We start from the raw sequence: 21006 nt of genomic DNA, 5'->3' as shown, positions 1-21006 counted from the left end.
TACTGATAAACACTGGGGATCTGTACCTTCTCCTGTCTCTCTGTGTCCTTCACCCTCACTCTCTCTCATCTCCAGGATGAGGAATGTCGGTCTCACAGATTCTGGTGCCGAGGATTTCGTCTCCGCTCTCAGTACAAACCCATCACTGACGGAGCTGTACCTGAGTGTTGATAAACTGCGAGATTCAGGAGTGAAACTGGTGTCTGCAGCTCTGAGGAACCCGGAGTGTAAAATACAGAAACTGAAGTAAGTACCAGACTGTGGGAGATTGTGTTTACAGTCACTGAGTGTCTGACACTGAACATTAATGTGATCAGTAATTGTGTTACTGATAAACACTGGGGATTTGTACCGTCTCCTGTCTCTCTGTGTCCTTCACCCTCACTCTCTCTCATCTCCAGGCTGGGGCATAACCATCTCACAGATTCTGGGGCCGAGGATCTCGCCTCCGCTCTCAGTACAAACCCATCACTGACGGAGCTGGACCTGAGTTGTAATAAACTGGGAGATTCAGGAGTGAAACTGGTGTTGTCGGCTCTGAGGAACCCGGAGTGTAAAATACAGACACTGTGGTAAGTACCAGACTGTGGGAGATTGTGTTTACAGTCACTGGGTGTCTGACACTGAACATTAATGTGATCAGTAATTGTGTTACTGATAAACACTGGGGATTTGTACCGTCTCCTGTCTCTCTGTGTCCTTCACCCTCACTCTCTCTCATCTCCAGGCTGGGGCATAACCATCTCACAGATTCTGGGGCCGAGGATCTCGCCTCCGCTCTCAGTACAAACCCATCACTGACGGAGCTGGACCTGAGTTGTAATAAACTGGGAGATTCAGGAGTGAAACTGGTGTTGTCGGCTCTGAGGAACCCGGAGTGTAAAATACAGACACTGTGGTAAGTACCAGACTGTGGGAGATTGTGTTTACAGTCACTGGGTGTCTGACACTGAACATTAATGTGATCAGTAATTGTGTTACTGATAAACACTGGGGATTTGTACCGTCTCCTGTCTCTCTGTGTCCTTCACCCTCACTCTCTCTCATCTCCAGGCTGGAGAGAGTCGGTCTCACAGATTCTGGGGCCGAGGATCTCGTCTCCGCTCTCAGTACAAAACCATCACTGACGGAGCTGAACCTGGGAGGAAACTCTCTGACAGACGGATCTGTCCCCGCTCTCCGCCGCCTCATACTGACCCTCCCGAGTCTGGAGCGGATCGAGTGAGTGTTTGTGTTAATGTTCAATGTGATAAAATGTCAGCGGATCCGCGGGTTTTCTGGTGATATTTGTATGTGAGTGTTGTTGAAACATTAACCCCGGTCCCCTGTTACTGACACTGTTGTGTAATCTGTTTATTTCATCTTCATTCTCCATTCGTTTCAGGCTGTTCGGGAATCGGTTCAGTCAGACCGGGAGGAAGGAACTGAGATCTCTGCGGGGAGTCAGACCCGGACTGAGTGTGTGTCTGTGAACATCTGAATGTGTGAACATCCCCGCCCGCCGGATGGAGCCGATTCCCTGCCCTCCCCTTTAACTCCACCTCCCCTTTAACTCCCCCCTCCCCTTTAACTCCCCCTTCCCCTTTAACTCCCCCCTCCCCTTTAACTCCCCCTTCCCCTTTAACTCCCCCCTCCCCTTTAACTCCACCTCCCCTTTAACTCCACCTCCCCTTTAACTCCCCCTCCCCTTTAAATCCCCTCCCCTTTAACTACCCCTCCCCTTTAACTCCCCCTCCCCTTTAACTACCCCTCCCCTTTAACTCCCCACTCCCCTATAACTCCCTCCTCCCCTTTAACTCCCCCCTCCCCTTTATCTCCCCCCTCCCCTTTAACTCCCCCTCCCCTTTAACTCCCGCCCTTACCTTTAACGGCCGCGCGCCGGGGCTGATTCCCAACGGTTTTAACGGAACTGGCTCCGGTCGATATCGGAAGCGCTCCCGCAGTGACGCAGTTCCGCTCGTTGTCCGGCGGCGCCACTTCCGCCGGAGGTGCGGGTCCGAGACTCTCCCGCGTGACCCCCCCGGGGAATTACCCGGACAGGAGGAGCCCGGGAGGGGGGCCGGGGCTCAGTCTGGGACACCGGTATCCCGGGGGGGCCGGAGCTCAGTCTGGGACACCGGTGTCCCGGGGGGCCGGGGCTCAGTCTGGGACACCGGTGTCCCGGGGGGACCGGGGCTCAGTCTGGGACACCGGTGTCCGGGGGGGGGGGCCGGGGCTCAGTCTGGGACACCGGTGTCCCGGGGGGGGGGGCGGGGCTCAGTCTGGGACACCGGTGTCCCGGGGGGGGCGGGGCTCAGTCTGGGACACCGGTGTCCCGGGGGGCCGGGGCTCAGTCTGGGACACCGGTGTCCCGGGAGAGAATCCTTTTGCTCCCGTTGCCGAGGACGGCGCATTCGGCTGTCAGGCCGATACAATGGTGTTAAATTGACAAATCCCTCGGCAATGGCCTCGGATCCGCAGCGATCCCGGACACGGCCCTGAAGTGTGATTGGATGCAGAGTGACGGTGATACACGGGACTGATTAATATACCGGTCAGTTAATTGTGAGTGAGTCGGGAACAGTGTGGCGACCCACTTTCTGCGCAGGCGCATGGACTCACAAATAGCCAGCGCGGTGAGCACCTCTGACGTCATTTCCGCTCGGAGAGGGCGGGCGCTCGGGATTAAATGCGCAGGCGCACCGGCTCACAAATACCCCAGGGATTAAATGCCAGCGCCGCGAAGTTTGAATAAACTAGTCTGGAAGAGACTCACCGACTGCGTGTCGTTGTCTCTAACTCTGTACATAGTACATCGCTACAACAGTGTATTTATTCCCGCAAGTCAGCAGCTCACAAACTGTTTAATTTGCATTTATCATGATGAAATCAATAAACCGCTGTAACTTCCTGACTTGGTGTCGGACTTGAGTTTGTTTGAGGTTTCTGCTGCCCCCCGCACCCTGTGCACTGTAACAGTGGGTCGGAGCTCCTCACACTGACACAGTAGCGTCTCAGCTCCAGGCTGAGGGAGGTCGGACTGGCAGAGTCTGGGTGCCCAGGATCTCGTCACAAATTAACCCCCTTCCTGGCTAACCGTCCCCCTCCTGTACCCCGCAGACAGTTAATATCGTCTCGAATATCAGACGTGAGTCACTGAGGTCCCGAGTACGAGACGGATGGAGGATGGAATACCGGCATGAAACACAGAGTGAAGCTCCCTCCGCACCGTCCCATCACACACTCCCGGGGTCAGACTCAGAGTGAATCTGCCTCCACACCGTCCCATCACGCACTCCCCGGGTCAGACACAGAGTGAATCTCCCTCCACGCCGTCCCATCACACACTCCCGGGGTCAGACAGTGTTAATCTCCCTCCTCACCGTCCCATCACACACTCCCGGGGTCAGACACAAAGTGAATCTCCCTCCACACCGTCCCATCACACACTCCGGGGGTCAGACACAGAGTGAATCTCCCTCCTCACCGTCCCATCACACACTCCCGGGGTCAGACACAGAGTGAATCTCCCTCCACACGGTCCCATCAGACACTCCCGGGGTCAGAGACAGAGTGAATCTCCCTCCACACCGTCCCATCACACACTCCTGGGGCCAGACACAGAGTGAATCTCCCTCCACACCGTCCCATCACACACTCCCGGGGTCAGAGACAGAGTGAATCTCCCTCCACACCGTCCCATCACACACTCCCGGCGTCAGACACAGAGTGAATCTCCCTCCCCACCGTCCCGTCACACACTCCCACGGTCAGACACAGAGTGAATCTCAGAGTGAATCTCCCTCCACACCGTCCCATCACACACTCCCGGGGTCAGACACAGTGTGAATCCCCATCCACACCGTCCCTTCACACTCTCCCGGGGTCAGACACAGAATGAATCTCCCTCCGCACCGTCCCATCACACACTCCCGGGGTCAGACACAGAGTGAATCTCCCTCCACACCGCCCCATCAAACACTCCCGGGTTCAGAAACAGAGTGAGTCTCCCTCCACACTGTCCCATCACACACACCCGGGGTCAGATACAGAGTGAATCTCCCTCCACACCGTCCCATCACACACTCCCGGGGTCAGACACAGAGTGAATCTCCCTCCACACGGTCCGATTACACAGTGAGGTATTATGAAACAGCGAATCTCCCTCTCTGCCCAATCTCCCTCTCTGACCATTCAGTATAGGCTCAGAACTGAGAGATTGAAATGCGGTTGAAGGGGGGAGTCTAACTCCGGAATTCAACTCTCCCCCATTCTCTCCACAAATCCCTGTCAACACAGAGAGGGAGGCGTTTGGGGAGAGAGGGGGTGTGACAGAGACGAGGGGGCTGTGGTAGGTCACGGGGAGGGAGGCGATGACGGAGAAGGGGAATGTGGTAGATGTTGAAGGGGTCGAAGGAGACGGAGAGGCGTGCAGGTGAGGGATGTGTCGACTGATGTGAGGAGAACAGCAGCGGAGGTTGGAGTATCCGAGGACGTGTCTCTCCGCTGCAGTCTGAATTACACCCCGGCTTCAAAAGGTGACAATCACACCAGTGCCGGAGAAGAGTAGGGAGAGCTGCCTCGACAACAATCGCCCAGTGACACTCACACCTACTGGGATTAACTGCTTTGACAATAGACAGTAGGTGCAGGAGTAGGCCATTCGGTCCTTCTAGCCAGTACCACCATTCACTGTGATCATGGCTGATCATACACAATCAGTACCCCGTTCCTGCCCTCCCCCCATATCCCTTGACCCCGCTATCTATAAGAGCTCTATCTAACTCTCTCTTGAATGCATCCAGAGACTTGGCCTCCACAGCCTTCTGGGGCAGAGCATTCCACATATCCACCACTCTCTGGGTGAAAGAGTTTTTCCGCATCTCCGTTCTAAATGGCCTACCCCTTATTCTTAAACTGTGGCCTCTGGTTCTGGACTCACCCATCAGCGGGAACATGCTTCCTGCCTCCAGCGTGTTCAATCCCTTAATAATCTTATATGTCTCAATCAGATCCCCTCTCATCCTTCTAAATTCCAGTGTATACAAGCCCAGTCGCTCCAATCTTTCGACATGTGACAGTCCCGGGAATTAACCTCGTGAACCTACGCTGCACTCCCTCAATAGCAAGAATGTCCTTCCTTTAATCGGGAGACCAAAACTGCACACAATACTCCAGGTGGGGTCTCACCAGGGCCCTGTACAGCTGCAGAAGGACCTCTTTACTCCTATACTCAATTGCTCTTGTTATAAAGGCCAGCATGCCATTAGCTTTCTTCACTGCCTGCTGTACCTGCATGCTTGCTTTCATTGACTGATGTACAAGAACACCTAGATCTCGCTGTACTTCCCCTTTTCCTAACGACTCCATTTAGATAGTAATCTGCCTCCCTGTTCTTGCCACCAAAGCGGATAACCTCACATTTACCCCCATTAAACTGCATTTGCCCACTCACCCAACCTGTCCAAGTCACCCTGCATTCTCATAACATCTTCCATACATTTCACACTGCCACCCAGGTTTGTGTCATGACTTGGAGCAAGGTTCCTCTCTCTCTCTGAGAGTCGACCAACAATCTGGCACGGGCTGACCGGAGCTGTCGGAGTATTATCCTCTGGTGGCTAATGGAAACCAGGTGCTGGTGATTGAGAGGAATTGGGAACGATTGGGAATCAAGTGCGGGGATCTGGTTGAGAGGCTGGTCATACCCAGTGCCGACCCCTTCTCCAGCGAGGACGTGGGCCCGCTGTGATTTGGGGAAGCTCGACGGAAGTTCTACCGCGGATACGATCTCACTCGCTCTCCCCTGGCCCCTGGGCATTACAACACCGACGCCAGGCTGCTGATGACTGGCGTTCAGCATCATCCTCCCCTCCGTTCTGATCCACAGGCTCCGGATCCTGGGCCAGCGAACCTCCCTCTGGAACTGGATGATGGAGATCCTCATCACCGTGACTCCCTCAGCACCGGGACAGGCTCCCGGCTCACTGCCGCCATCGGGGAAGGGAGAGGAGCCTGAAAACTGGACGATTCAGCAACACCTTCTTCCCCTCCGCCATCAGGTGTTTGGATGCGTCAGAGCACCCCCGACATTTCTGCCGTATTTATTATATATATATATATTTGTAATTTACATTAACCTTCCATCCTTTAAAATAGGAAAGGGGGGTATAAAGAGAAGAGATAGAGGGAGGGAGGGAGAGAGAGGAGAGATGGAGAGGGAGGAAGGGATGGAGAGGGAGTGGGAGAGATATTAGGGAAGAGAGAGAGAGACTGAGGAGTTGTTCATTTCACTCGGAGTGAGGGGGAGAGAGTGAGAGAGAGACTGAGGAGTTGTTCATTTCACTCGGAGGGAGGGGGCTCGCTTGCTTCGGTGGGTGTTGGGTGTTTGTCCCTGGGGGCCGTGGTTTCCCCCGCACAGAGGGTCTGAATCCCCGGCGATGAGCAGAGCAATGGGAGGGTCCGACGGTCAAACCGGGAACCGACCGCGGGTGGGTTGGGGGGGGGGGGTGTCGATGGGACACAATTCCCCAGGACAACAAGGCTCAGCATGAGTGATACATACCCCTCTGTATTTCACTCCTTCTCTAATCCCCTTCTTCCACTCCTTTCCCCCTCCCTTCTCTTTATATCCCCCTCCGTCCATTAACTTTACATCCTTTTTGCTTTACCGGTTGCGCAGAAGAACAAATCTCAGGTCGTGTAAATCACCGATGGTAAATCGGACCGTGAATCCGGCAGAAGAGATGTGACACAGGGGGACGGGACGTTCGACACACCGGCCTCCGTCAGTCGGGACACTGAGTACGGGAGTCGGGGGGTCACATCCCAGTTGTACAAGACGTCAGTGAGGTCACGCAGGGAGTCCGGTGTTCGGTTCTGGTCGCCCTGCTGGGGGAAAGATGCCCCTGAGCTGGGAGGAGTCCGGGGGAAGATTTGCGAGGAACTCGGGGGACTGGGATACGGAGAGAGCTCGGGAATGTTGAGGATCTGTTCTGTGACTTTTCAGAGACGTATGAAAGCACGCGGGGGGCACAGATCAGGCGAATGCGTGCGCTTTATTTCCCCCGGGACTGGGGTATCGAGAGCAACAGCGCACGTGATTGAGGTGAAAGCAGCTGAAGAGGGGAGCGGGAGAGCGAGAGGGGTTGGATAAAAGGGAAAGCGGGGTCGAGAGGGAGTAGAGAATGGGAAGAGAGAATGATTGGAAGGGGGAAGAGTTGGGTGAAAGGGAGGCAAGGTAGCAAGAGGAGCAAGGGAAAGGGAGGTAAGGAAGGCGGGCTCTGTCGTGGGCAAAGTACTGGAGAGTTTAACATCGGTAGCTGAGCGAAGGGCGCTGAGTAGGCTACGGTCAATTATGGAAAACCCTGAACATCCTCTACATAGCACCATCCAGAGACAGAGAAGCAGTTTCAGCGACAGGTTGCTATCGATGCAATGCTCCTCAGACAGGATGAAGAGGTCAATACTCCCCAATGCCATTAGGCTTTACAATTCAACCGCCAGGACTTAAGAACTTTTTTTTAAAGCTATTATTAATGCTTTTTGAGTTAGTGATTTAGATGCATTTCATATTATTACTGAGTTAAGTATTGTATGTAATTAGCTTTTGCTACAACAAGTGTATGGGACATTGGAAAAAATGTTGAAATTCCCCATGGGGATGAATAAAGTATCTATCTATCTATCCATCTATCTATCTAAGAGGAAGGAAAATGAGGATGTAACAGCGGAGGGGAAGAGGATGAGAAAGAGAGAGAGTTCAGAGGAACGAGGGTAAAGAGAAAGCAAGATGGCGAGTGAGAGCGATAGAAGGAGGGAGGTTAGGGACGAGGGGCAGAGAGGATGGGTTAGTGAGAGTCGGAGAGAGAGATGGGGAGAACGAGGGTGTTGTCATGTGATTGGAGTCGGACCCACGGGCTGTTGACTGAGATCCCGGATGTTTTCAGGAATATCCGGGCACAGAGGTGCAGGCTTCTCACAGATGAAACGATGGCGAACCTGACTGCAGCGGGAGAGATGAGTGTACCATGTACATCCTTTGCATTCGAACTCTCCAGCGTTCGTCCCATACACGACCTGAGAGGCCACTTTTCCGTCAAGGAGGGGAAAACCACCTCAAATGACAATTCCAGCAGACAGCCCAGTGTCAGTCCCCAAAGTCACTGACACCCTCCCTCACCACTGACCTGTAGCAGACCCCAACATCTCCCACTTCCCCAACACCGCCCTGTGTCAGTCCCCAAAGTCACTGACACCCTCCCTCACCACTGACCTGTAGCAGACCCCAACATCTCCCACTTCCCCAACACAGCCCTGTGTCAGTCCCCAATGTCACTGACACCCTCCCTCACCAGACCTGTAGCAGAACCCAACATCTCCCACTTCCCCAACACAGCCCTGTGTCAGTCCCCAAAGTCACTGACACCCTCCCTCACCAGTGACCTGTAGCAGACCCCAACATCTCCCACTTCCCCAACACAGCCCTGTGTCAGTCCCCAAAGTCACTGACACCCTCCCTCACCACTGACCTGTAGCAGACCCCAACATCTCCCACTTTCCCAACACAGCCCTGTGTCAGTCCCCAAAGTCCCTGACACCCTCCCTCACCACTGACCTGTAGCAGACCCCAACATCTCCCACTTCCCCAACACAGCCCTGTGTCAGTCCCCAAAGTCACTGACACCCTCCCTCACCACTGACCTGTAGCAGACCCCAACATCTCCCACTTCCCCAACACAGCCCTGTGTCAGTCCCCAAAGTCACTGACACCCTCCCTCACCACTGACCTGTAGCAGACCCCAACATCTCCCACTTTCCCAACACAGCCCTGTGTCAGTCCCCAAAGTCCCTGACACCCTCCCTCACCACTGACCTGTAGCAGACCCCAACATCACCCACTTCCCCAATACAGCCCTGTGTCAGTCCCCAAAGTCACTGACACCCTCCCTCACCACTGACCTGTAGCAGACCCCAACAGCTCCCACTTCCCCAACACAGCCCCGTGTCAGTCCCCAGTCACTGAAACCCTCCGTCACCACTGACCTGTAGCAGACCCCAACATCTCCCACTTTCCCAACACAGCCCTGTGTCAGTCCCCAAAGTCCCTGACACCCTCCCTCACCACTGACCTGTAGCAGACCCCAACATCTCCCACTTCCCCAATACAGCCCTGTGTCAGTCCCCCAAAGTCACTGACACCCTCCCTCACCACTGACCTGTAGCAGACCCCAACATCTCTCACTTCCCCAACACAGCCCTGTGTCAGTCCCCAAAGTCACTGAAACCCTCCCTCACCACTGACCTGTAGCAGACCCCAACATCTCCCACTTCCCCAACACAGCCCTGTGTCAGTCCCCAAAGTCACTGACACCCTCCCTCACCACTGACCTGGAGCAGACCCCAACATCTCCCACTCTCCCAACACAGCCCTGTGTCAGTCTCCAAAGTCACTGACACCCTCCCTCACCACTGACCTGTAGCAGACCCCAACATCTCCCACTTTCCCAACACAGCCCCGTGTCAGTCCCCAAAGTCACTGACACCCTCCCTCACCACTGACCTGTAGCAGACCCCAACATCTCCCACTTCCCCAACACAGCCCTGTGTCAGTCCCCAAAGTCTCAGACACCCTCGCTCACCACTGACCTGTAGCAGACCCCAACATCTCCCACTCTCCCAACACAGCCCTGTGTCAGTCCCCAAAGTCACTGACACCCTCCCTCACCACTGACCTGTAGCAGACCCCAACATCTCCCACTTCCCCAACACAGCCCCGTGTCAGTCCCCAAAGTCACTGACACCCTCCCTCACCACTGACCTGTAGCATACCCCAACATCTCCCTCTTCCCCAACACCGCCCTGTGTCAGTCCCCAAAGTCACTGACACCCTCCCTCACCAGTGACCTGTAGCAGACCCCAACATCTCCCACTTCCCCAACACCGCCCTGTGTCAGTCCCCAAAGTCACTGACACCCTCCCTCACCACTGACGTGTAGCAGACCCCAACATCTCCCACTTCCCCAACACAGCCCTGTGTCAGCCTCCGGAATACACCCACTGACCCACACTCTCCCTCAGGCTTATGTCAGTCCCCAAACTAATCGCTTACCCCACAGTCCCGTGTCCCATTATGTTCCCACTGACACACCATAGAACAGTACAGGCCCTTCAGCCCTCCATGTTGTGCCGACCCATATAATCCTTTAAAAAAAAGTACTACCCCGTAACCCTCTGTTTTTCTTTCATCCGTGTGCCTGTCCAAGAGGTTCTTAAACACCCCTAGTGTTTTAGCCTCCACCACCATCCCTGGCAAGTCATTCTAGGCATTCCCAGCCCTCTGTGTAAAAAATTTACCCCCGATGGCTCCCCTAAACTTCCCTCACTTAATTTGGTGCCTATGCCCTCTGGTGTTTGCTATTGGTGCCCTGGGAAACAGGTACTGACTATCCACCCTATCTGTGTCTCTCATAATCGTCTAGACCTCCATCAAGTCCCCTCTCATTCTACGCTCCAAAGAGAAAAATCCCAGCTCTGCTAACCTTGCTTCATATGACTTCTCTACCAAACCAGGCGATATCCTGGTAAATCTCCTCTGCACCCTCTCCATAGCTGCAAACCTGGCACCAAGGCCATCTATTCCATCATCTAAATCACTGGAACACAGCATAAAGAGAAGCGGTCCCAACACCGGCCCCGGCAGAACATCACCGGTCACTGGCAGCTGACCAGAAAAGGATCCTTTTATTCCCACTCACCGCCCTCACCGTGGTACCGACACCCCGCTCTCTGTAGCATCACCGACACTCCCTTCACCGTCTCCCTCAGTGTTACAGATCCGTCAGTCTCTGATTGCCCCCGATCAAAAATACCGGAGCCTTTGGGAACAATATCCGGAGGTGAACAGGACCCAGCGCCCATGTCGACAACAGATCGACGAGCCGAACTCAGCCCATGAATCCAGGACAGGCGACGATTCCCGCCCGGATCTCTGTCTCAGGAATGTTCCGGCCCTCAACCACAACGCCTCCACCCCCGAGAGCAAACTGTTTGTCCCCGAAAGCCACCGCTCACCCTCGAAAACGAATAGTTCGCCCTGCGAAGGAACCTCTCGGTCCTGAGCACCGATCTCTCTGTTCAGCATCAAGCGCAAACTCATCTCCGAGACAGATTCAATGACCTGGAATTGAAGTACAGAACTCTCGACGAAACCAAGGCTCAAATCTGCCAACTGCTGACTGTCGTGGTTTCTCGTGCCCCACAAACGACCAGGAGTCGCAGAAGGTTCTTCAAGAAGTATTAAACTTTAATTTGCAAATCAAAGCTGAGACAGTCGTTGAGCTAGTCGCTGATTGCCCACCGATCCTTGTACATAGCATTTTTTATAGCAATCTCCTGGTTTAGTTGTATTAGCATATCCAATCGGTCTACAGTTGCGTATCACAAGTACATCCGCCACTATTGTTTCTACCCATTGACTTAATCCTGTGCTAATCTACATCTATAGGGAGAAGCGATGTTGACGTTTCGGGCCGAGACCCTTCGTCAGGACTAACCGAAAGGAAAGATAGGTTAGTCGTGACGAAGGGTCTCGGCCCGAAACGTCGACATCGCTTCTCCCTATAGATGCTGCCTGGCCTGCTGTGTTCTACCAGCATTCTGTGTGTGTTGTTTGAATTTCCAGCATCTGCAGATTTCCTCGTGTTTGCTAATCTACATCTCTTAGCTACCTCTCATTAACACACCATTGTCTTCTACATTCTTAAGATTTCATTCTCCTACTAAATTGGATACATGCATAGCAAATAGCAAGTTCAAAGCTAACTAGATAGTATTGATTACACAGCAAACAATGCAACTTTTATACTCCAGTATATCCCCCCTTTGAGACCCATAGGGTCTCACACAGAGAAAGAAGACTTAAGAGCCCGCGCACAAAAGCCCCAATAAACTCAAGCACTTATTCCCAAATCTCGGGTTAAACTATAATTTTCTGCGCCAAGACCTCAAAGTATTCTCTCCCTGTTACCCTGGGCCGCTGAGCCAAAAACCTGTCCCTCTGTACCTGAGACAGGGGGGGAAACTCAGAAGCCCTTGCAATCTACACCCACACTGTCGTTTTGCTCCTGTTCATCCTGCAGGTGTTGTAGGCTGTAACGATACATTTTCGGTGTTTCTTTCTCCACTAAGCTTGCTTCAGTAATTGCCACGAGCATCGGAAATTGTTTGGTTGCAGCACGCACTATAAGAGACTTGAGACAAGGAGAAAAACAGCACAGCTCAACAATACAATACTGACAGTTTTTGCCATCTTAGTCAGCCATGCTCCCCAACTTCCGAGTCTACTTTCTAACCAGTCAAATAACTGATGTCCGGACCCTGCACTCTGTTTAACTTCCTTTCTTAGACTTTTCAACTTATACATTGCCTTAGTAACCGATCCTTCCGGACTAGTGTTATTTGGTATAAAAGTACAGCACTTCTCTCCAAACATCACACAAACTGCGAGGAAGCCTGATAGAACATACACCAATATGGGCACACTGGTGCGTTCCCCATACAGCTTTGATAGCAGGGGTCTGTTATAACACAAATCTTCAGGAAGCAAGCCTTAATCGGACCTGGACACTGTCGTTCACATTGCTCCCCTGTGCTCTCTTTGCCACCGCGTGCAGGTGGAGGAGTTATAAGGCATGGGGACTACATGCTGAGTGGGGCTTTCCCTTGAGCACAGGTAGTAATTCTGTCGCTCCATCATTCCTGCCGTGTAAGTTGCCCATTGATACCACTGATTAGTACGTGTCTGTAACCATGACGAGGAGGTAAGTGTTGTGCTCCTCTTACTTCTTTTCTGTAGGTTCTGTGGGGACTTAACAGTCCCATTCCGTATCTGCCACACTAATGGTTCCCAAGTCTGCACTGGAGTATGTGGGTGCTTTGTCCCCAGGGGCACGACTGGTCGTTCCCAGCTCATCCCCATTATCTGAAGAAGCCCTACTGTCCACCACCATATCCTGAGGGTCTTCAGGCCCGTCCTCAGGACCAAAAATTTCCCTTACCAACTGATCAAACTCCTGAGGTGCAGTGTCAGCTTCTTGTTCCTCCTGTCTGTCTTCTGCTAACTGCTCCTTCGCATCACTTACCTCGGACACCTCACCTGATTGCCCTTGTGGGGCTGCCCTCGTGCAGTGGTTCAGACGGGAGCGTGGTACCAGGTGGGAACGTCCTTCTACCTGAACTGCGGTGGGTGACGCCTTGGTCACCGTAAAGGGTCCTTCCCCCTTCTCGACTCGTTCCACTTTCTCCGAAAAACTCGCACGTAAACCTGGTCTCCTGGTTTGATCGGTCCTTCCCCTTGTACAGTCTCCGGCTCTTTCTGTTTTTCCTGTGCATAAATAGACCTATGTATCATAGTTAGCTGCTGCATGTATTGTCTCAATTCTATTTCCAATTGTTCCAAACTAGGTCCCTTATACGGCCCTCTCCACTGGGGCACTGGCATGGGCCTCCCAGTGAGCATCTCATGCGGTGTCAGGCATGTCATTCGATTAGTTTGCATGCGGTAACTCATCAAAGCTAACGGTAAAGCACCGACCCAATTAAGTTTAGTGTCTGCACAGATCTTGTTCAGTTTGGCTTTCAGGGTTCCATTAATTCTCTCTACCATGCCCTGCGACTGAGGGTAGTATTCACATCCAAATCTTTGCTTTATCCTCAGCGCCTGTAATACCAATTTGACAGCTTTCTGGATAAAAGCTGAACCATTGTCTGAGCTAACTTCTGTAGGTATTCCAAACCTTGGGATCTCTTTAGTTGTCAGAAATTTTACCCCTGTCTTTGCCCCTTCATCTCTTGAAGGTACCGCCTCCACACATCTGATAAATCGATCAATTACTACCAGCATGTATCTCTTCCCTCTCACTGTCTTTATCATGTCTACGTAATCGATCACTAGATGTTTAAATGGTCCTTCAGGTACAGAAACGTGGCCTATTGGGGTTGTAATTCCCTTCCGAACATTATTCTGTGCGCATACCTCGCACTGTGACAAGACAAAGTCCACTGAAGCCTGTAAATAAGGCGACCAAAAACCATCCTTCTTTATTTTCTTTATCACTTCCCCCCTTGCACAATGGTCAATCCCATGCGCTTCTGAAATCAGAACCGTCAGTAGAGGGGTGGGCGCTACCAACAAACCGTCTTCTGTGCTCCACAAGCCTTCCGGGTTCTGCTTGCCCCCCTTTTTCTCCACATTGTCTGTTCTGCCAAAGTTGCCTTACCTTGTATTTCAATTAGGTCCTCTACCACAGGTTCTGGAGTTAGGCTTACCTGGGGGGCAATGACAGCTGACGTACACCCAGACGCTTTTCTGGCTGTCTAGTCCGCAGCTTGATTTCCCTTTGTTATTACATCATTTCCCTTTTTATGTGCCTGGCATTTTACTATTGCCAATGCTTTAGGTTTCATTATGGCTTTTATTAAGTCTAGAATTCACTGACATTGTTGTATGGGATCTCCACTGCTTTTTTTAAAACCTCTCTGTTTCCACACTGCCCCGAACAAATGGCATGCTCCATGAGCATATGCCGAATCAGTATAGATGTCTACTTTCTCCCCTTCCATCATTTCACACGCAGCTGTCAGGGCTTTGATTTCTGCTAGTTGAGCAGAACACGGTTGGGGACAGGACTCCATCCTAATAATCTTATAGCTCGACTGATCCCGCTGCACTACTGAGAACCCTGCATGATTTCCATCGTAATCCCTATAACAAGAGCCATCTACGAACAGAACCTTTTTATCTGCATCCTCTAGTGGTTCTGACCGTAAATCTGCTCTCAATTTGGCAAATGCCATCGTCTTCCCTACACAATCATGGGGTTCTCCTTCATAGCCCAAAGGGACAAAATCGGCTATATTATTACTGGTACTGCATCTCTGTATAGTTATGTTTGGAAACGTCAATAGCATCTGATGCGCTGCTATCCTGGCTGGCGTCAGCACATATGCATAGCACAGCGCCGCCGATCCCTGATAACAGGGTGGATACCCCTGAGCCACCTCATCTAGTCTTGTACTGTAGTATGCTATCGGCTGCTTTGCTTTTCCTGTGCCTGTCTCTTGTGTTAGAACCGCTGTGACATAACCCTCCTGTCGGTTGGATACATACAAATGAAAAACCTTCTCGTAGTCAGGCAAAGCTAATGCTGGTGCTGACTGCAATTCCTGCTTAATAGTATTGAAAGCTATCTCCGCCTCTCCATTCCACTGTAAGCCGCTCTTCAAATTTGTATGTCCTGCTTCTTTCATTATCTTTCTCAAAGGTGCCACAATCTCAGCATATTCTCCTATCCAATCTGAGCTGTACCCTGCCATTCCCAAAAACGTCATCATCTGCCCTACAGTCTGGGGTTTGGGGGCCTTAGTTATTGCCTCAATCTGATCTGGTGCTATCGCCTTCACTCCCTTGGATATTACCCTGCCTAAGTATTCCACTTGCTGCGTGCAGAATTGCAGTTTCTTTTTGGATACTTTATGTCCTCCGTGCGCCAGCTTCTCTAACAGAGTTATAGTGTCCTGCTCACACTGTTCCTCGCTGTGGGAGCAAATCAACAGGTCATCCACATACTGTAATAATGTACTTTCCAACGGCATGCCCTCTAGGTCTGCCTTCAATACCTGATTAAAAATGTGTGGTGAATGTTTAAATCCTTGCGGCATTCTGGTATAGGTATACTGAGCACCTCTGTAAGTAAATGCAAACAAATACTGACACTGATCGGCTAGAGGAATGCTGAAGAAAGCCGAACTCAAATCAATCACTGAAAAGTAACTTGCGTCTGGTGGAACATTAGTCAAAAGCGTGTGTGGGTTGGCCAGTCCTCTACCACATCATTTACCGCTCGCAAATCATGCACCAATCTCCATTTAGATTTATCTGTTTTTAAGACCGGCAGCAACGGGGTATTGCATGGACTGTTTGTTCTTTTAAGCACTCCTATTTCAAGCAACCCCTGCACTGTCGATGCTATTCCCTCTTCTGCTTCTGGTCTTAGAGGGTATTGTGGTCTCCTGGGTGGAATTGCTCCCCTTTTCAGCCTTATTTCCACCGGACTAGCTGTTTTTATTTTCCCTACGTCTGTGCCATGCTGTGACCACAGAATAGATGGCAACTCATCTAACCTTCTATCTTTCTGCTGGCCTCTTTCCTTTCCCAGCACGGGCATGTGTGGTTGGGGAGTTATTTCGACCTCTCTCACTGTCCCTACCATATCTACACTTACCATTATTTTAATGCAATTGTTGTCTTCTGATATCCACACCTCTGGCGTGATTTCCCTCCACACTGTTACGGTTTCAGCACTCTTAACTAAGGGTCCTAAGTCTTTAGACTGATATCCCTTATTTACCAACAACGTTACGTGGGGCGCAGCCTCCGGTATCCTGTACCATTTTTCTAAAAAGGTGTTCCACTTAACTTGTAAAGCTGCCCCTTGCTTTCCAATTATCACAGCCTCCCCTTCCAGGTGCTGTTGGGTACATGCCTCCAGGTGCCATCTCTCCTCTAACTCCCTGTTCTGAGTCTCGTCAAAAGTCACTGTACAATGTAGCTCAGATTTGGGCATTACAGCCCTGGGTAATATAGCCTGCACGCCCTTTTTCCATTTTTCCCAGGTTTCCTGAATCTGATCTGCGATGTCTCCTATCCAAAAGACATTAGCCTTCTTGTCTTCTTGCACTATCAATTGAGCCCCTGCTCTTTCCACACTCAGCCCATTTCTGGTGCATTCTAATTTTAATTCCAGTTTCAATAAGGCATCTCTGCCTAACAAATTCATCGGAGTTCCTTTAAATACTAGCACTGGCAAAACGATTCCTTTATTTCCCATTCTCAACCGCACTGGAGCCGTGCACTGTTTCAACTGTGTTTCCCCCGAGAACCCTACCATCTTAATAAACTTTCCTGACATGGGAAGGTGAAGGGCATACTGTGGCTGTACGCAAGTGTACGTGGCTCCAGTATCTATCATCATTGGTGTCAGTTGCCCTTCCAACATAACCTGAACAATGGGTTCCTCATCTGCCTCGCTTGTTATCATTGGGTAATGTCCCTTCCCACTCGAGTTCTCCGTGCACCCCTAATACCTCGCATAAGGGTTCACAGGTCCGCTTGGGCCTGTGGGGGCTGGTCCTTGGCTAAACTTTAGTTCCCTTCTTATTGGTTCCTGCTGGTGTGTGACAGGCCATAGTATAAACGGACAATCTCTTCTCATGTGACCTGGCTGATTACATTCCCAGCACAATCTCTCTACCTCTCTTTCCCACTGTCTTCTCACTCGTCTCCTTTGCCCATAGCTCCTCTGTCCCCCTCCTTGGGACTTCCAGTCCTGTCTGGGCTGTTTGAATTTAGTCTGTTCCTGATAGGGCATTTGTGGGAATGCTCCCTCAAAGACAATTATTGGCATGGGGTTTTCCGGCCCTTGTCTAACAGTATGATCGGTCCCTCCATATAGCAGTGCTTCATCCACTTCGATGGCTGTACTCGGACCGGTGGTTGCTGGCAGCATCTTTTTGCTTTTCTCTTTTTCCTTCTTTTTGAGTTCTTCGAGCTGCATTTGTATTAACTTTCTTTGCACCTCTTCCTGCTGCTCAGCCAACCTTCGTTTGTCTTTCTGGTATTTCTCAACCGCATGGACTACGTGGTCTCTGAATTCTTCTGGGGTCATTGACGTCAGCGCAACCACTTCCTCCAGTTTGGATTTTACTTGCGGAGGCATTGCATCCAAAATGCTATGTCGGAACAGTGTGGTGATAAATAAGCTATTTTCCACCTCTTGCTCAGTCTCCAGTCTCCACCTTTTCAACTGGTTTCCTACGTAGGCTGCTGGGTTTTCAGTGTCTCCCAGTGGATCCCCTTTTAAGGCTTCGGGGTCCACTTTGGGTGGATAAAGCTTCCTGAGGGCCTGCCATACCCTCTGCCTCACTCTGTCAAACCTGTCTCCATCAGTTCTCGAGTCGTTCGAGTTTACTGTGCCAACCATTTCCATTAGTTCGTTAAATTTGGAGGTTCCCATCAACCCTATCAACAGTGCCTTCAAATCTCCCATAGCCAATAATAGTCCCGCCGTTTCTTCTTCAAAGGCTCTAATCCATTTCCCTGCTCCTTCATGTAGATTGTGCAGAGTGTTTTTCAGCCCTTCTAGGTCCTGGGATCCCCAAGGGATATACTGCACTTGTCCTGATCCTTTAACTAACAATGGCATCATTCTTCCTCCTTCTTCCCACCTGCCCTGGCTCTCCTCCTCGCCTGACTCCCCTTCTGTCAGGGTATGTCTTTACTGCCTCCGACACAAATGTCTCCGGGGTCCTCTTCTTCCCTCGGTCTCCCTGTGGAGTCCTTCCTTTCTGTCCTGATTCAATACTTGGTTGGCCCCTGGAATATTTTTCGCATCTCCTCTGGCAATCCCCTCTCAGTAACTTATCTAGCTCTCTCTCTACTTCCGTAAGTCACTCCCCTACCGCCTCCTTCTGCTCTTCTAGGCTTCTGCCTCCTACCTCTTCCCCACAGATTCTCGCATCCTCTCTCTCTCCACTTAACTGTTGCTCCTCCAATGAGTCACCTTCTCTTTCTTCCTGTCCGTGTCTGTACACCTGTGGCAGGGACTCCTCATGATCCTTACTCGTGCTTGATTCCCTTCTCTCTTGTGTTTCTCCAAGCCTCTCATCTCCTATCGTTTTTCCACTTCCTCTTGAATGCCTCAGCTCTTCCTGCCCTGATGAGCCACTTTCTTTTCTAGTCTGTTTATTTCTATGGTATAACCGATACTCCTCATACTCCCTTTCCTCTCTCAAGTATTTCATCCGTTCAATCTCTTCTTTCATTATTCTCTTTGCCTGTTCCACCTTTATCCTTGCTGCCTGTATCTCCTTCCATATCGCCGCTTTTTCCTTCTCGTATTGTCTTGTTTCCTCCTCATTATTCCAAACCTGTACTTCTCCCTGCATGTTTACTGTTCCCGTCAGCAGGGGGCACTGCTTAGGGGTTCCTTCCTCATTATAGGGAGGGGGCTTTTCTGGTTCTTTCACATCCGGGTACGGAGCTGAAGCCAACTTCTCACCGTACCCTCCTCTCTCTCTAACAGGCTGTTTCTCCAGCACCTTAGTGTCTTCCTCGCTTGTAATCAATATTCTACCTGTCCTCCTCAGCCTTTCTCCCTCCATTCTGAAGAGTCTTAGCACTTCCATTTCTCGTTCTCTTTTTTGCCCTCTTTTCTTAGATTTATCTTTTGGTTTGTAATTTTTAATTAGTCCCTCCATTTCTTCGCACAAACTTACATCAAACGTTCCTTCTCTTGGCCATTTTGTGACCAGGTTTTTGGTTCTCTTTTCCCATTTTTCTGAAGTTTTTGTGATCTGATATTTATTTACTGGGATTTATTTTTTTTTTGCTCAGAATCTCTACTGCTGTTTCTTTACCTGTCATGTTGTTCTCTCTTTTTAAGGTATTTCAGAGATTCACATTTCGTTTACTGGATAATATTATTTACTCTAATTCTATGCCTGGTCTATCGTCTATCTACCAGCGCTTTAAACTATATATTGAACTGTCCTTGTTTCCTATTATGTTCTGCCCGTACAGACCTCTATTCAGAGCGGTATCCACAGAACTTTCTCTTTGCACCTCGTCTATTCAGACCCTTATCTCTTAAGGCAGTATCCACGAGGATTTTCTCTATTTTTCCTTTCCCTGTCCGTTCAGACCTTCGTTTTATACGAAGCGGTATCCACAGGGACTTACCAACACCACGTGGAATTTTTCTTCACTTAACTTCTCATTAGCTTATTTGTACTTACCCTCACTGCAGTGTTCTTGATCAATCCTCTGAGCCTCCTGTTAGCCCCCAATTCTGCCAGATTCTTTGGACCGGAGAGACCCTCCGGCAGCGGTTTCACACTTCTGAGACTCCGAAACCTCCCCAAAACCAAAAGAATTCTTAGTCCAAATTGTCGCAAAAAGCGCTTACCTTTTGTTTGGGTGCACCCTTAATTCTGTTAGCCTTGTGGGGGTCCCTAGAGGACTGGGAGGCGTCCCCAATCTGCCGTTTCCTTTCCGCGGGTCTCTTTCCGGTCCTGCCGCGGTCGCCAATTTTGTCGTGGTTTCTCGTGCCCCATAAACGACCAGGAGACGCAGAAGATTCTTCAAGAAGTGTTAAACTTTAATTTGCAAATCAAAGCTGATACAGTCAGTGAGCTGGTCGCCGATTGCCCACCGATCCTTGTGCATAGCATTTTTTATAGCAATCTCCTGGTTTAGTTGCATTAGCATATCCAATCGGTCTACAGTTGCGTATCACAAGTACATCCGCCACTATTGTTTCTACCCATTGACTTAACACTGTTCTAATCTACATATTTTAGCTACCTCTCATTAACACACCATTGTCCTCTACATTCTTAAGATTTCATTCTCCTACTAAATTGGATACATGCATAGCAAGTTCAAAGCTGACAAAATAGTTTTGATTACACAGCAAACAATGCAACTTTTATACTCCAATATGACCGGCAGACAGGGTGAGGAAACATCCCCACTCCCCCCGCTCCTAATCACAAGGCAGAGAGGCTGCTGATCTCGGGAATGTGGCGACGAGACTTCCGGCGAGAGCGACACCTAGTGTCCGAACGCGGGCAGTGCGTCAAGCGACGGTGTGCCGGGGGAGACACCTAGTGGCTGGTCCCGGGAGTGTGTGATGGGATGGTGTGGAGGGAGATTCACTTTCTGTATGACCCCGGGAGTGTGTGATGGGACGGTGTGGAGGGAGATTCACTCTGTGTCTGATCCCGGGAGTGTGTGATGGGACGGTGTGGAGGGAGATTCACTCTGTGTCTGACCCTGGGAGTGTGTGATGGGACGGTGTGGAGGGACATTCACTCTGTGTCTGACACCGGGAGTGTGTGATGGGACGGTGTGGAGGCAGATTCATTCTGTGTCTGACCCCGGGAGTGTGTGATGGGACGGTGTGGAGG

General features: G+C 50.9%; 1 protein-coding gene across 1 annotated transcript in view; it reads left to right on the top strand.

The window, feature by feature from the left end:
* Window positions 1-11099, top strand: part of LOC140722181 (NACHT, LRR and PYD domains-containing protein 3-like) — a 73559-nt gene extending 62460 nt beyond the window's left edge. The window contains exons 10-12 of the mRNA XM_073036972.1: window positions 76-246; window positions 6721-6992; window positions 10807-11099. Of these exons, the coding sequence (XP_072893073.1) occupies window positions 76-246; window positions 6721-6992; window positions 10807-11099 (736 nt within the window). The remainder of the gene's footprint in view (window positions 1-75; window positions 247-6720; window positions 6993-10806) is intronic.
* Window positions 11100-21006: the final 9907 nt, after the last annotated feature.

The sequence above is a fragment of the Hemitrygon akajei genome, unplaced genomic scaffold (genome assembly GCF_048418815.1).
Source record: "Hemitrygon akajei unplaced genomic scaffold, sHemAka1.3 Scf000071, whole genome shotgun sequence".
Lineage (NCBI taxonomy): Eukaryota > Metazoa > Chordata > Chondrichthyes > Myliobatiformes > Dasyatidae > Hemitrygon > Hemitrygon akajei.
This window is presented reverse-complemented; position numbering and strand designations above follow the sequence as displayed.